Genomic DNA, 13,475 nt, shown 5'->3' with positions numbered 1-13,475 from the left:
AATTAGGTTTCATTCTGTATCAATATTTTAGGTATATTAAATGAATGCCATGTTAGATACTGTATGTTGAAATGACTATATACATGTATTTTTCATAATATATAAATATATGTCATGAGACTTTGAATAAGTCTAGAAAAATATAGGAACTCAAGGAACACAATACCACTTTCATTTTTAATAATTCTTTGTCTTTGATATGAATTAATGTTACCTGATGATAGCATTTCTTTGTTTACATTAAACATGACATCATAACTTAAATAACGTCACAAGTAAAATCACTAACAACAGAACGTTGCGGTATTTCCGTTTCTTTTTTAACAGATTTTGAAGTGAATCCATGACTAATTGCCCCACTGGCAAATCGCCCCACACCTACCCGCCCTATTTTTTCACAAACTCGCCCCACTTTTTAAAAAATCGCCCCACTCATTTTTACCAACTTGCCTCGCTTATGAAAAAGGGTAAACATGGTAAAGTCCCATTAAAAATAGGTTGGATAACTTGCCCTCCTATAAAATCCCACTCAGATGAGGTTTGCAAACTCACCCCACTCATGACACATATATAGATAAACTACAGTGAATGCAGTAATGCCAACTTGCCCCTCTTTATAATGACAAAAGATGCAATCCCTTTGTATATCTATGTTTCTGACTCCACTTAAAAATAAAATCAATACTTATGAAAACCTTAGATTAACATGTTTTTGTAGTTCTTCTCTTTTCTTTTTGTTGAAATTATAAGCAGAAAGACACGATTATCTTTATTTCTGTGACCGTCTGTGACATGAATGCCAACTAGCCCCACTTGAGAAAAATAGAAAAATCCCAATGAAACTCTCTCTACTTATGAAAAAGAAAGTAATGCCATTGAATTTATGTCTCCTAACTCGTTCCATGGATAAATAAAAGTATGTACAGAATTAATGCATACCAACTAAAGCCCCTCTCATGAATAAAAGAATTAAACTGTCATGGATTTAGGGCTGCCAAATCGTCTACTTTTTACCTTTTTTCATTAAGTCATGTTAAGTGGGGCGAGTTGACAGGAGAAAAATGAACAGGATTTAGCCCTTTTCACAAGTGGGTCGATTTTTTAAAAAGTGGGGTGAGTTGGTAAACCAGGTTGGGGCGATATTTTTAAAAGAGGTGGCGATTTGTCAGTGCTTCCTTCCTTTTGAAGTTACAAAAAAAAAAAAAAAAATCATACAGACTTCGTCCCCTTTCACAAGTAATGCCTGCCTCATATCATGACCCCTGTCATGCCTGTAGACTATAGTCATGATAGTGGTGTAGAATATATTTGGAAAATAAAAAATAATTTGGAAAATATTATAAATTATAATTTATCTTTCTTATACCATTTTTTTCTTAGATCGCCTGTGACACATCTGTTTAAATGATATGAATTTGTTGGATGTAAGCAGCTTGTACAACTGAGAATTGCAAATTGTTGTTCTTGACATTTTTATGTTCAATCTCACGTGTTTTCTACTTTCGTTTTAAGCGGAAGTGGCTATTCATAAGTTCCACAAAATGAGACAATTCATCTCATTCGTCAATAAAAAAGTCAACACTCAATCAAAATTTAGATAACAAATCCATTTGTGAAGTTTGTTTATGTTTCACTCTTGTCAGATATTTTGCCACGTCTGTCTTAACAAATTCATCCTCTTTTCTTGCATTGAAACGTCAATTCACTGCAAAATCCATTCAACAACCATGAAGGCTATGTACAGTATGCGAAGTCCAGGTATAAACATTGAAATATTGTAAGAATGAAAGACACACCCATAATTTGGCTTAAATCTGCATCACATCAGCCATGTCAGCTTAAAAATACCTTTCTTTCGAATTGTTATTCTGCAGTCTCAGCCAAAAAAACAAACAATCAATCTGCATCCACGAGGATGACAGGGCTCTACACATTTTATATTCATTTGCAATATTTTAATTTGGTTTCATTTTTTACTGCCATTATTATGATTATTGTAATTATGTGAATACATCATGTACTTTCATTTTCAATTTGTTTTTGTGGTTACCTGAATATGTAGGTGGAGATTACTCTAACATCCAAAGGCTGTTTTGCCAGACAAGCTGGGTCTGGCAAAAAAGGCGTTAGAAGTCAGAGTAATCTCGGACTGCTGAATATGCTGAATTAAGGTTGACTCAATAGTGCTTAAATGTATTTTATTCGAATATGATTTGACATGCTTCTTTTGCTTGATAAACAACATATAAAATTCATAAAATTCTCCATATATATCTTATTCTGATACTCTGTGCAGACTTAGAGATTTACATAACATGCAGCATAATAAAAAATATTACAATATACCTTCCGACATAAATCCACATGTATTGGAACCTGTTTTCAAATGCTTTGCCGATATTGTTGTTTTAAAAATTGCAATTAAAAAGACAAAAGAACTTTTATTCTTATTTGGATGCATAATAAAAAGAATTCATGAACAAGAGCATGGAGAAATCAACAAAATGAAAATAGAATAAAATTCTATTAATGTTTTTTGGCGCATTTAAGGGGTCTCACGGGTCTAAATCAAATTTTTTTCCTAATGTAGGATTTCTCTAAATTTTTTCATAAATTAACAATAGAAAAATGAAATAAAAAAATGGGGTCACCGTTCATTTAAGCTCACAATCTGCCTCCGAAAGAAGCATACATTTTTGTTAATGTCCTTTTTTTCTGTTGAACAAATACAAAATGTTGGAGAAATAAAGGTAATACATTTGTAATATCGAAATAAAAAAAGAGATAAATTACAAAAATCGCTAAAATTTTACAATTATTTAGTTTATGTAAAGCTTATTTGAAAACAATATTAAAAAATATAGGTCAGCGATGAGTTAAAGAAGATATTTCAATTTTAATGCCAAAAAATGGCATTTTTGCATCATAGGGAGATAATTTGGAGCTTTTGCAATAATATAAACATTTTAAAAGTCATCTGGGCCCAAACCAAAACGATTTTTTTGGTGGATTTTTATACCATATCATAAAGTAATAACTAACAAGACTAATAGTGTAATAAATAAAATTTGTATTGAAAAAACAAATGTTTAATTTTTTGCCGAAATTTTTGTAAGTGTGATCCGCGAGCCTCCTTAAGTCTTTTCAAAACATTACTTCATACAAATGAAAACACTAGAGTTGAAGGTTTTCTGTTACTTATAGCATCGAAATTCGTATATTATTCAATCAAAATTGATTTTTGAGGTAGGTTTTATTTAATATTTCTATTCTATTGTATTTTTTGCATATTTAATACTAATTTCAGCAAGTCAAAATGACAGCTCCTTCCTTAGTTGAGTAATGTCAACTTTGGATTTGACGGAAGCATACGAGAAAAAACATGTACATTGTAAATCAAAAATGGCAATTGTTAGGTTTGAAAATTTAAAGAAGCAAACAGATTTTTTTCTAGTAGTTTGTCATACAATGTACATGTCATACAAAATAATCCATGAAAGCTACAAATTTATTAGAATGTTTGAGCCTTATCTAACAGGGAGTAAAAAGGATCAGCCACATACACAGTATACCCACCCTCTCTTCAGTTTTTAATGACCATATTTGTCCTATCACTCAGGATAAAATTTGAATATCACGGCCCAGACCATGTGTAAATTTCCAACAAATATATAGCTTCCATGAATTATTTCTTAAATAAACCCTTTTGTATTTTTGAAATATGGTGTACATGTACTCACTTTATATTTCTAGCCGTGAAGAGACTGATGAAAGAAGCACAGGAGCTACGTGAGCCAACAGAACTGTATTTCACACAACCGTTAGAGGTACATGTATCAGAAACATAATAATACAAGTTCCTACATATGTAATATACATGTGTTTTTAACATGTTTAACATGAACTGAAAGTTTTAACATTTTTTGTAATGGATTTAATCAAATGTCTTCTCTCTTGCCCCTTGAAATTCATTACTAAATAAAGGAATGAGGTTGAATTAAAAATTCCACACTTACATGAAAAATGTTCACTTTAACATAATTTCAGTCAAGAATTTAGCTATTCTGACTTCAGTACTAAAAATATAGTTAAACGTTTAATCACAAAAATACTGAACTCTAAGGAAAATTCAAAATTGAAAGTCTCTAATCAAATGCCAAAATCAAAAGTTCAAACACATCAGACGTTATCAATTGAAATTATGTAACCAAACTTTAAAAGCAGAAAAAATGATAGATTTATGTCATTGTATGGCCTTGTTTTTATACTACATTTGTACCACAAACAAATTTTTGGGATCGTATAATGGTATGATGTTGTCATTGAAGTCGTCCAAAGACACATTGGTTTCCAGACATTAACTTTAGTTTAAGTGAATGGATCTCTATGAAATTTTTTAAGAGGATTCAATACCACAAAAGGGAAGTTGGGATTGATTTTGGGGATGATTGTCCCAACCGTTTAGGAATAAGGAGCACCAAACAAGCATTTTTCTAGTTTTGGAATAATTTCTTGTGTAAAAGTATTTCTTTTGCTCTGAAATTGTACCATAATGTTTAATACCACAAGTTGAAGGTTTGGACTTATTTTATAATTTACGGGTTATGGACCAACAGTTTAGGCATAAAGGGCCAAAAAAGGGGCCAAAAACAAGCATTTTTCTAGTTTCCAGCCAGGCCTAAATTAATATATTGTTTGTTTCCCCAATCCCGACCCTGCCAAGCCAGGTGTGGGTCGGAAGGTAGGGAAATAATTTTATTTTTTCCAAAAAGCTTGAACAGCATTGGACGATCCTGCAAGCCTGCAAATCGGAAATGAATAAAATAATATTTGACTTAAATTTGACAATAAAATTTTATGAGTAGCACTGTTTTTGCAGGGTCGGTCGGGATTGGGGAAACAAATAATATTTTATTTTAGGCCCCAAAAACTTTTGTGTAAGTGTATGGATCTCTCTGACATTGTACCACAAGGTTCCATATCACAAAAGGAAAGGCTGGGATTGAGTTTGGGGTTAATTGTCCAAAACATGTAGGAAATAGGGGCCAACTAAGGGGCAAAACAAGCATTTTTTCTAGTTTCCAAACGATAACTTGTGTTTTAGTGTATGGATCTCTCTGAAATTGTACTACAAGGTTCCATACTACACAAGAAAGGTTGGGATTGAGTTTTGGGGTTATTGCTCAAAGCTGGGTTTCAAAAAGTTGAGGAGGGGGTCCAATTTTTTTAGGGGATTTAAATTTTATAACTTTTAAAAAGTTTCAAGAAGAGATCTTCAAGTGTACAGTATTGCGTAATAGATTTGTAAGATCTTTGACCAAATGAAGGAAATGATTCTCTCTAGATTTATTTATGCTTCTACATTAATGGCACCTTTTAACATTAATGGCACCTTTTTTCTTTCAGAATCTATGAAACAATAACAAGGATTTAAGATTTTCAAAAATGACTTTTTTAAACTAGATATACTAAAATTATTAAAAGAAAGGTAGGGATTGGTGGAAAGTTTTATGGATAAAACTAGAGGATTCTGATTATTTGACCAAATTTAAAAAAAACAAGAGAAGCGAACTTACTTAAAATAGCCAAAAGTAATATTATAATGATGATGACAATCTGTTTTATTTGTTTACAGGATAATTTATTTGAATGGCATTTTACTATCAGAGGACCAGAAAACTCTGATTTTGATGGAGGATTGTATCATGGAAGAATAATACTGCCTCCTGATTATCCAATGAAACCTCCAAATGTTATATTATTGACTGTAAGTATAGGGGTAAACTGGTATTAAACAATTATCATATGTGTCTCTGCCTTATAAGATCCTTCTTAAGATAGGCCACAATTTCATTGTATAATAGAGAATTTAACCACAGATCAGTCAAATTACTATGGCAAATTTCTTCTGCTTAGATCCTACATTTTGAATATTCACAATGCAATTTCGATGCTATGTACAATGATGTATAATTAAGTTAAAATGCTTTTAAAGGAGTTCCAATGATTAAGCATGGGATGTTTTCTGTTTGAACATTTTAAAATGATAATGATATGAGAAAAACATGAAACTAAATACATAACAATGTGTAGTTCTTTTTAAAGAACTACCAGCAGCTACATGTAAAATTGTCAATAAAAAACATGTTTATTGATTGAATTAAACAACAGGTCAGAAAGGGGTAGTACTTGTTCTAGCAAGTTTAATTTTGTTGAATAGGCAAATGATAGGTAACATAGTTTTAAGGGGAGTTATCTCCCATTGGTTTTTTTTTTTTAATATTTTTTAACTTAAATGTAATAGTCACTTTAGTTTTCTTATTACATGTATTATGCATAATAAACTGTTTAATTGTCTGTTTTATAATCATCTTTACTTTATGTATCTGGAATGGTTTAACCAAATTGTAGTCTTCAGTATTGCCAATGCAACAACTAAAAATTAACAACTATAGGTCACTGTATGGCCTTCAACAATGAGGAAAGCCCATACTGCATAGTCAGCTATAAAAGGCACTGAAATGACAAATATAAAACAATTCAAACAATAAAACTAACCGCCTAATTTATGTACAAAAAATGAACGAAAAACAAATGTATAACATATCAACAAACAAAAACCACTGAATTAAAGTCTCCTGACTTGTGGCAGGCACACACAGAATGTGGAAAGGTTAAACAAGTTAGCAGGATCCCAACCCTCTCCATAACTATTACACCTTTTCACTGAATTAAAAATTGAGGCCTGATTCAGCTTCCTCATAACCCTCTACATTTGTTATTAATATTTAAAAACCACAATTACTAATGTTAAAGTAACTTTAATTTATGTGTACATGACAAAAAACTTAATTTAAATGAATATTTCAGCCAAATGGAAGATTTGAAACTAATAAGAAGATATGTCTGAGTATATCTGGACATCATCCAGAGTCATGGCAACCATCTTGGTCTAGTAAGTAATAAGTTTTTAAATCTATGGAAGTGAATTAAATGTAGAATGTTTCTTCATTAAAATATTGAAGTATGAATGCCAATGAGACAACTATCCACCGAAGTTGAAATGAAGTGGAAGTAAGCAATTATAGGCAACAATACGGTCTTCAACAGTGAGTAAAACCTATGCTGTATAGTTGCCTATAAACATGATAAAAGGTCATGACATGAATTAATGAAACAATCAAATTGATAAACTAAATGGTCTGATTTACAACTCAACAATTTACAAGAAACAAATATTTAACAGACATGAACATACAGCAACTACTGAACTACAGGCATACCCATAAAAATATGGCAGTTTTGAAATAAGTTAATGATAGTTAACATGCCTTATTCTAATAATAAGATTTCAATGTAATTTACACATTGCTTTATTTATGAAAAAACCAGTAAGGACTGCCTTCTTAGCCATCATAGGTTTTATGTCTTCCCATGACAGTAGTACTGGTCCTACACATATCATGCATTTAGGTTCAGTAAACATATTACCTTTCAGAAGAAAACTTTCAATGCAATTTTTACATTTATTTCTTTATTTAACAGTAAGGTCTGCCTTCTTAGCCATCATAGGTTTTATGTCTTCCCATGACAGTAGTACTGGTCCTACACATATCATGCATATAGGTTCAGTAAATATATTACCTTTCAGTAGAAAACTTTCAATGCAATTTTTACATTTATTTCTTTATTTAACAGTAAGGACTGCCTTATTAGCCATCATAGGTTTTATGCCTACACATGGAAGTGGTGCTATAGGATCTCTGGATTACCCACCAGAGGAGAGAAAAAAATTAGCAAAAAGGTCTGTTCAATTTTCCTGATTGATAAATGTTCAATAGATATTGGTACATTTCAGTTAGATTCCTACAATAAACAAACAAAATATATAATCATTAATGTGAAAGTCTACAAGATTACTAAGCATGATGGGAGATAACTGATATCAATATTTTATAGTATAAGCTAAATGTATGACACATGTTATTGTTGACAGCTTTTCATCAGTTAAGCTCATTTATCAATTAAAAAGCTCTGCCTTTTATTAATCATGTTATTCAAACCAATATATATATATCAGACATTGCTTTAAAAAAACTATTATAGCTGTGAAAGCTGCACTGTCCTAACAAAAATTAGGAACTTTTGCACACAATATATGCCATTTTGAGAGACAAGACAAGTTTATTAATACACTCAGGCACATATTGTGTGCAACAAGAGCAGCATTATGATAATGAATAAAAAATATATATTATTGACATTACTGGAGTTGCAGGAAAAGGCATAGCAAACAGAAATTAGTTCAAAATGGCAATTAAAAAACCTATTGATATGGCTATTAAAGATCGATGTACATTTGTATGTAAATTTAATCAGGAATGTTGTAGTTATCAGAGTAAAATACACAGATACTGTTTTATTGATACAATGTTACTGCTTTTATTGTACTTTAAACTTTATATATTTTTCTTCAGAACTTTAGACTGGAAGTGTGAGAACTGTGGCAATATAGCCGCCATCCTAAAACCAGTGACAGAGGCATCTAAAGCTGCAAATGAAGAAGCCAAAGAATTAGCATCACAGATCAACTTTAGGGTACATAACTACATATTACAACACTAGATTTCATCACAACTACATGTCAATGGCTTTAAAACGATAAGATGCTAAAATATATTAAGACCCGAAGTTATTTGAATAAAGAGACACAAGTCAAATAATAAAAAAAAAGCAATATATGACTATATATCAAATGAACTATGATTTATAGTTGACTTTGGTCTTACCAGTCATTGGAACGTCTTTATTGATAAACTAAAGAGCTTATACTTTAAAATAAGGTTAAGATGTCTGTAGTATGATTGTTGCTAGTATTCTGATTTTTGTCACCATTGCAATAGAACATATTTACATTTTTGTCAGTATTAGTTCTGGTAAAAGGGAGATAATCATTTTTAAAAATGTTTCATTTCTAATTTACATAAAATTGAGAATGGAAATGGGGAATGTGTCAAAGAGACAACAACCCGACCAAATAAAAAACAACAGCAGAAGGTCACCAACAGGTCTTCAATGTAGCGAGAAATTCCCACATGATATACTGATATACTGCATGATATACTGATACTTAAATTGTGTAAATAAGCAGTTTATAGTAACATATATACTAAACAGATGTATTATTAACTCTAATGCGCTGTTACAACCCACTGTATAAAAACATGTGTATATTCATGTATGCTCAAAACAAGCAAAAGCTTAAAATCCTGCAGGATGAAAGGAAGGATGCAATTATAAATTAAAAATAAAACAAAATAAAATAAATAGCATAGCTAATAAATTAAATAATCTGAGACAGCACTGTATATAGCAAAAAAAAAAAGAAGCATAGAATTAATAGCTAATATCTTTGCAAAAATATTCAACAGGAATGCAGGAAGAAGCCAAAAACAAGATTAAAACTTTTTAATACTGCTGGAGCAAGAAAACAATCAGCTATGTACCATAAATATGTCCCTAATGCACACTCAATTTGATTGCATTTGAAGATTTGAAGAGGTTTTTGTCAGCTATTACTATTATGGAATATTATATTTATTCCCCACGCAACGAAGTTGCGCAGGTTCGTTGCGCAGGGTATAATGTTTTTGACCCGTCCGTCCGTCCCTCCGTCAGTCCGTCCGTCAGTCCGTCCGTCAGTCCGTCCGTCCGTCCGTCCGTCAGTCCTGTTTCTTGTCATCGCAACTCCTCTCAAACCACACAACAGAATTTCACGAAACCTTTTCAGATAATAAGGACATACTATGTAGTTGTGCATATCGACGGGAAATTGCGATTCAATTTTTTTTCTAGGAGTTACTCCCCTTTGAACTTATTTACTTTAATGTACTACTGCAACAGTTTGTCATCGCAACTCCTCTCAAACCACACAACAGAATTTCACGAAACCTTTTCAGATAATAAGGACATACTATGTAGTTGTGCATATCGACGGGAAATTGCGATATAATTTTTTTTCTAGGAGTTACGCCCCTTTGAACTTATTTACTTTAATGTACTACTGCAACAGTTTGTCATCGCAACTCCTCTCAAACCACACAACAGAATTTCACGAAACCTTTTCAGATAATAAGGACATACTATGTAGTTGTGCATATCGACGGGAAATTGCAATACAATTTTTTTTCTAGGAGTTATGCCCCTTTGAACTTATTTACTTTAATGTATTACTGCAACAGTTTGTCATCGCAACTCCTCTCTAACCACACAACAGAATTTCACGAAACCTTTTCAGATAATAAGGACATACTTTGTATATAGACAGGAAATTATTATTCAATATTTTTTCTTATACTTATTTAATTTCTCCAATGAAAATGTGGGGACGTGGGGTATGTGAGCGTGCTCACTAAGGTTCTTTAATTACTCATAAAAAGTTCAAAACTAATGGTTAAGATTATTTTCTTCAAAAAACAATAAAATGTTCCTTCCAATTTTTTTCGAGGTCTGGATATTGTAGGTAAGGAATGGTATGCTTCATTGAAAATGAGCTCTTTACTGAAAAAGTTCCTCTTGTATCAACAATGATCAAATTTATTTACCATCTTTGATAACGTATATTAACTGTTTCTATTTACAGGGTGAAAAATCAGCCTTAGACAACAAACCTGCAGAGGAAGCAGCTTTAAGTTCTACAGCCTCAGCAACAGTTACCACAGCAACAAGTTCTACAGCCTCCACACCTATAACTACTCCTCCAAATACACCTGTTTATTCAGCTTTTCCAAACATGCCTGCACAGTTTCCTTTCCCAGCATTTCCATTCCCTCAGCAGTTTCCTCACATGGCCAACACCCCACAACAACAACAGCAAGGATCAAATTTTGTACCCAGATTTCCATTTCCTCCAACATTTCTACCATCAATGTTTGCGCAAATGAGAATGTCGGCAGGAAATCCCTTTATTGCTGCTAATCAAACTTCTGGATTCCAAAGTCCTTTTCTAAACAACAGTGCTGCGCCTAATTCAGTATCAGGATCTCAGACACCAAATAATTCAAATTTGAGCAATACACCCAATACACAATCAGTGCCGAGCTCAAGTACAGGAGCAAGTGTAACCAATTCAAATCCTGCCTCTGGTATGGAGAATGATCAAATTGAAAGTCTTACAGCTTCATCTTTAGAAACAAACAGAGATGAACAGGATGTTGCTCCTTCTATGACTGAGTCAATCACTACAGATGGACTAAGACAAAGAAACATTGATTCTCACCCTGTACGTCCTCAACAAGGACCTAGTCATGTGCAGTATGCAGAACTTGAACCTGAACCAGAACATTCTGTATCAGTACTATCTACAATACTTATTGTTATATTATTGATAGGTATAGTTCTATTATTACTGAGGAGAGTTTACCTTCAAAGGATGTGGAAAATGCCGTTTTGAGAGTTAATAAAAATCAAATATGATTGAGAAATTATTAAAACATGAAATCCTATTGATATAGATTATAGAGGTTAAAGCTTTTATGTAAGGTATGTGTGTAATGATGTTTTCTTTTGGGTTTTCTAAAACATTGTCATTTGGGTGAATTATGAGCAATGGTTTTCATTTATTATGCATCAACCTTTTTTCATCATTGTGTACACCAATCTATAAGAAAGAATGTGAATTTTTACCTTAAATTTTGATGTGATTGTCTGCAAAGACAAAATGATATGGATTTAAGAATCCTTTTTGTTCAGCCTCTCTTGTATTTTTGTCTCACATTAACAGAGACACGAAGGAGACTTATGATTTATGCAGGTAAAGGAGCATCAAGAATTTGTCATTATGTCAGTTATACAATTATGAGTATATGCATCAATTTTCTAAATTTTAAACAAATTATTTTTTTATTTTATAAGTAAAGCATTGATTTTGTTGCTTCAAAAACTGCTTCATGCTAATTCTTATTTAAAATATTACCAGACAGTTTTTAGGATATATTTTTTTTTTTTGGTGGGTAAAAGTGTGCATCTTTTTAAAAAAAAAAACATAAAAGAAGAAATCTCTCCTTTGATGTTTACTGTTAAGATACGTTTTATTCATATTCAACACAACAAGAAAGTGCAATCAATCAACTTAATGACTAAAGAGAGTGATTGATAAAATAGTACAAGCCTGAATTTATTACTTAATATTGAATGAAATGTCATGTAACTATGGTAAATTAAGAAGGCTTTAGGTAAATAAGTCAAATAAATTGACAAATTTGAGTCTTTATGGTGGCCCTTAAATGTTGCCATATCATGCTTGTTCTTATATTGTTATATTATTTTGGTTGTATGTTACATAAATAAAATTGAAATAGTAGAAAATAATTTTCTGGAAATTTATTCACTGGTTTGATTTATATCAATGAAACCTTTAAAGTAATGACTTTCATCCAAAATTGGTCTTTGGTTAAAATATGTATGCTTTATCATTTCCTTTCAAAGGACAATTGATTTTGCTTTTTATTTTAGAAAACTAGTAGAGAGAAATAAAGTTATAAGCCATCTAAGATCAACAAGGGAGTAGGTCCATTATGACCCCTTTTTGGCCCAAAAATATAGCAGTTTTACTAATTGTTGAAATGTTAACTTTAAGCTATTTATTGGAAAAAACAATACTTCTGTTCCATAAATATGGGCTGATTTTTACAGTAGAATCCATGTGTATCGGATACGAGCTTCACTAAGTCATGCTATAGTATTGAAATTTTCACAATTTTAGCATTTGAGCTATATTTTGGACAGTTTCTGTCTAAAATGGAAGTAACTGCATTTATGCACATTCCTCTTCAACTTCGTACTTTTTTTTGGCCTTTTTAACATTTTTGGATTTGAGCGTCACTGATGAGTCTTTTGTAGACGAAACGCACATCTAGAGTAAATTTAAAATATTCTAATCCTGGTATCTATGATGAGTTTATTTCCTAATATTAAACTGTTAGTTGTATTTTATGATTATCATAACATATATAAAGGTTGAGAGTGAAAAAGGATGCGGCCAATTTAATTTTTGACAAAAAACATCTGACAAGTGACATATTATGGCATATTTGATAGATTTTTCAAATTAAGCTTGAATTTGGTCGTCTTTAATAACTTAGTCAGTTTCAATCTTTCACATAAACTAATTGAATGATTCTAAATAAATGTTTTTTAAACTTGTATATTCATTATGTGGTAAAATTGAGTATTTGATTTTTTTTCAGTGAGAACGCGCTAAAGTGCCCTTTTTTTAAAACGCGCCCCTCTATTTTCAAATCCTAGCTGGAACACTGGAATCAACTGAAGTTGGCACTTAAGTGTTTAAAAAGTCTCTCAAATCTTGCATCAGTCGAACCTGAACATGCTGAAGTTAGAGACCAATCAACCCTTACCGCACATACTCCTTTGTCAATATGACTGAAATTCTCATTCAACTTTTTGCCAATTAAGTG

At 31.7% G+C, this 13,475-nt stretch overlaps 2 protein-coding genes across 3 annotated transcripts in view; one reads left to right on the top strand and one right to left on the bottom strand.

Moving 5' to 3' along the window:
• The window catches only part of LOC143048546 (5-cytosine rRNA methyltransferase NSUN4-like), a 29,314-nt gene extending 27,155 nt beyond the window's left edge, over nt 1-2,159 (bottom strand). Inside the window, exon 1 of one of the 2 annotated variants that reach the window (XM_076222272.1) lies at nt 2,051-2,159. Coding sequence is in view for 1 of the 2 variants with exons in the window: in XM_076222271.1 (XP_076078386.1) it covers nt 1,367-1,471 (105 nt within the window). In the remaining variant the exon portion in view is untranslated. Of the gene's footprint in view, nt 1-1,366; nt 1,586-2,050 lie in introns of those variants that run through there. The other variant, XM_076222271.1, reaches the window with a different exon arrangement.
• LOC143048545 (uncharacterized) lies at nt 1,598-12,370 on the top strand. Its single transcript, XM_076222270.1, has 7 exons — nt 1,598-1,758; nt 3,754-3,827; nt 5,636-5,767; nt 6,871-6,955; nt 7,699-7,804; nt 8,478-8,598; nt 10,643-12,370. The coding sequence occupies exons 1-7, from the start codon at nt 1,626-1,628 to the stop codon at nt 11,450-11,452; spliced, it is 1,461 nt and encodes a 486-aa protein (XP_076078385.1). The 5' UTR covers nt 1,598-1,625; the 3' UTR covers nt 11,453-12,370.
• The last annotated feature ends 1,105 nt before the right edge of the window (nt 12,371-13,475 follow it).

This window comes from Mytilus galloprovincialis, chromosome 10 (genome assembly GCF_965363235.1).
Source record: "Mytilus galloprovincialis chromosome 10, xbMytGall1.hap1.1, whole genome shotgun sequence".
Classification (NCBI taxonomy): domain Eukaryota; kingdom Metazoa; phylum Mollusca; class Bivalvia; order Mytilida; family Mytilidae; genus Mytilus; species Mytilus galloprovincialis.
This window is presented reverse-complemented; position numbering and strand designations above follow the sequence as displayed.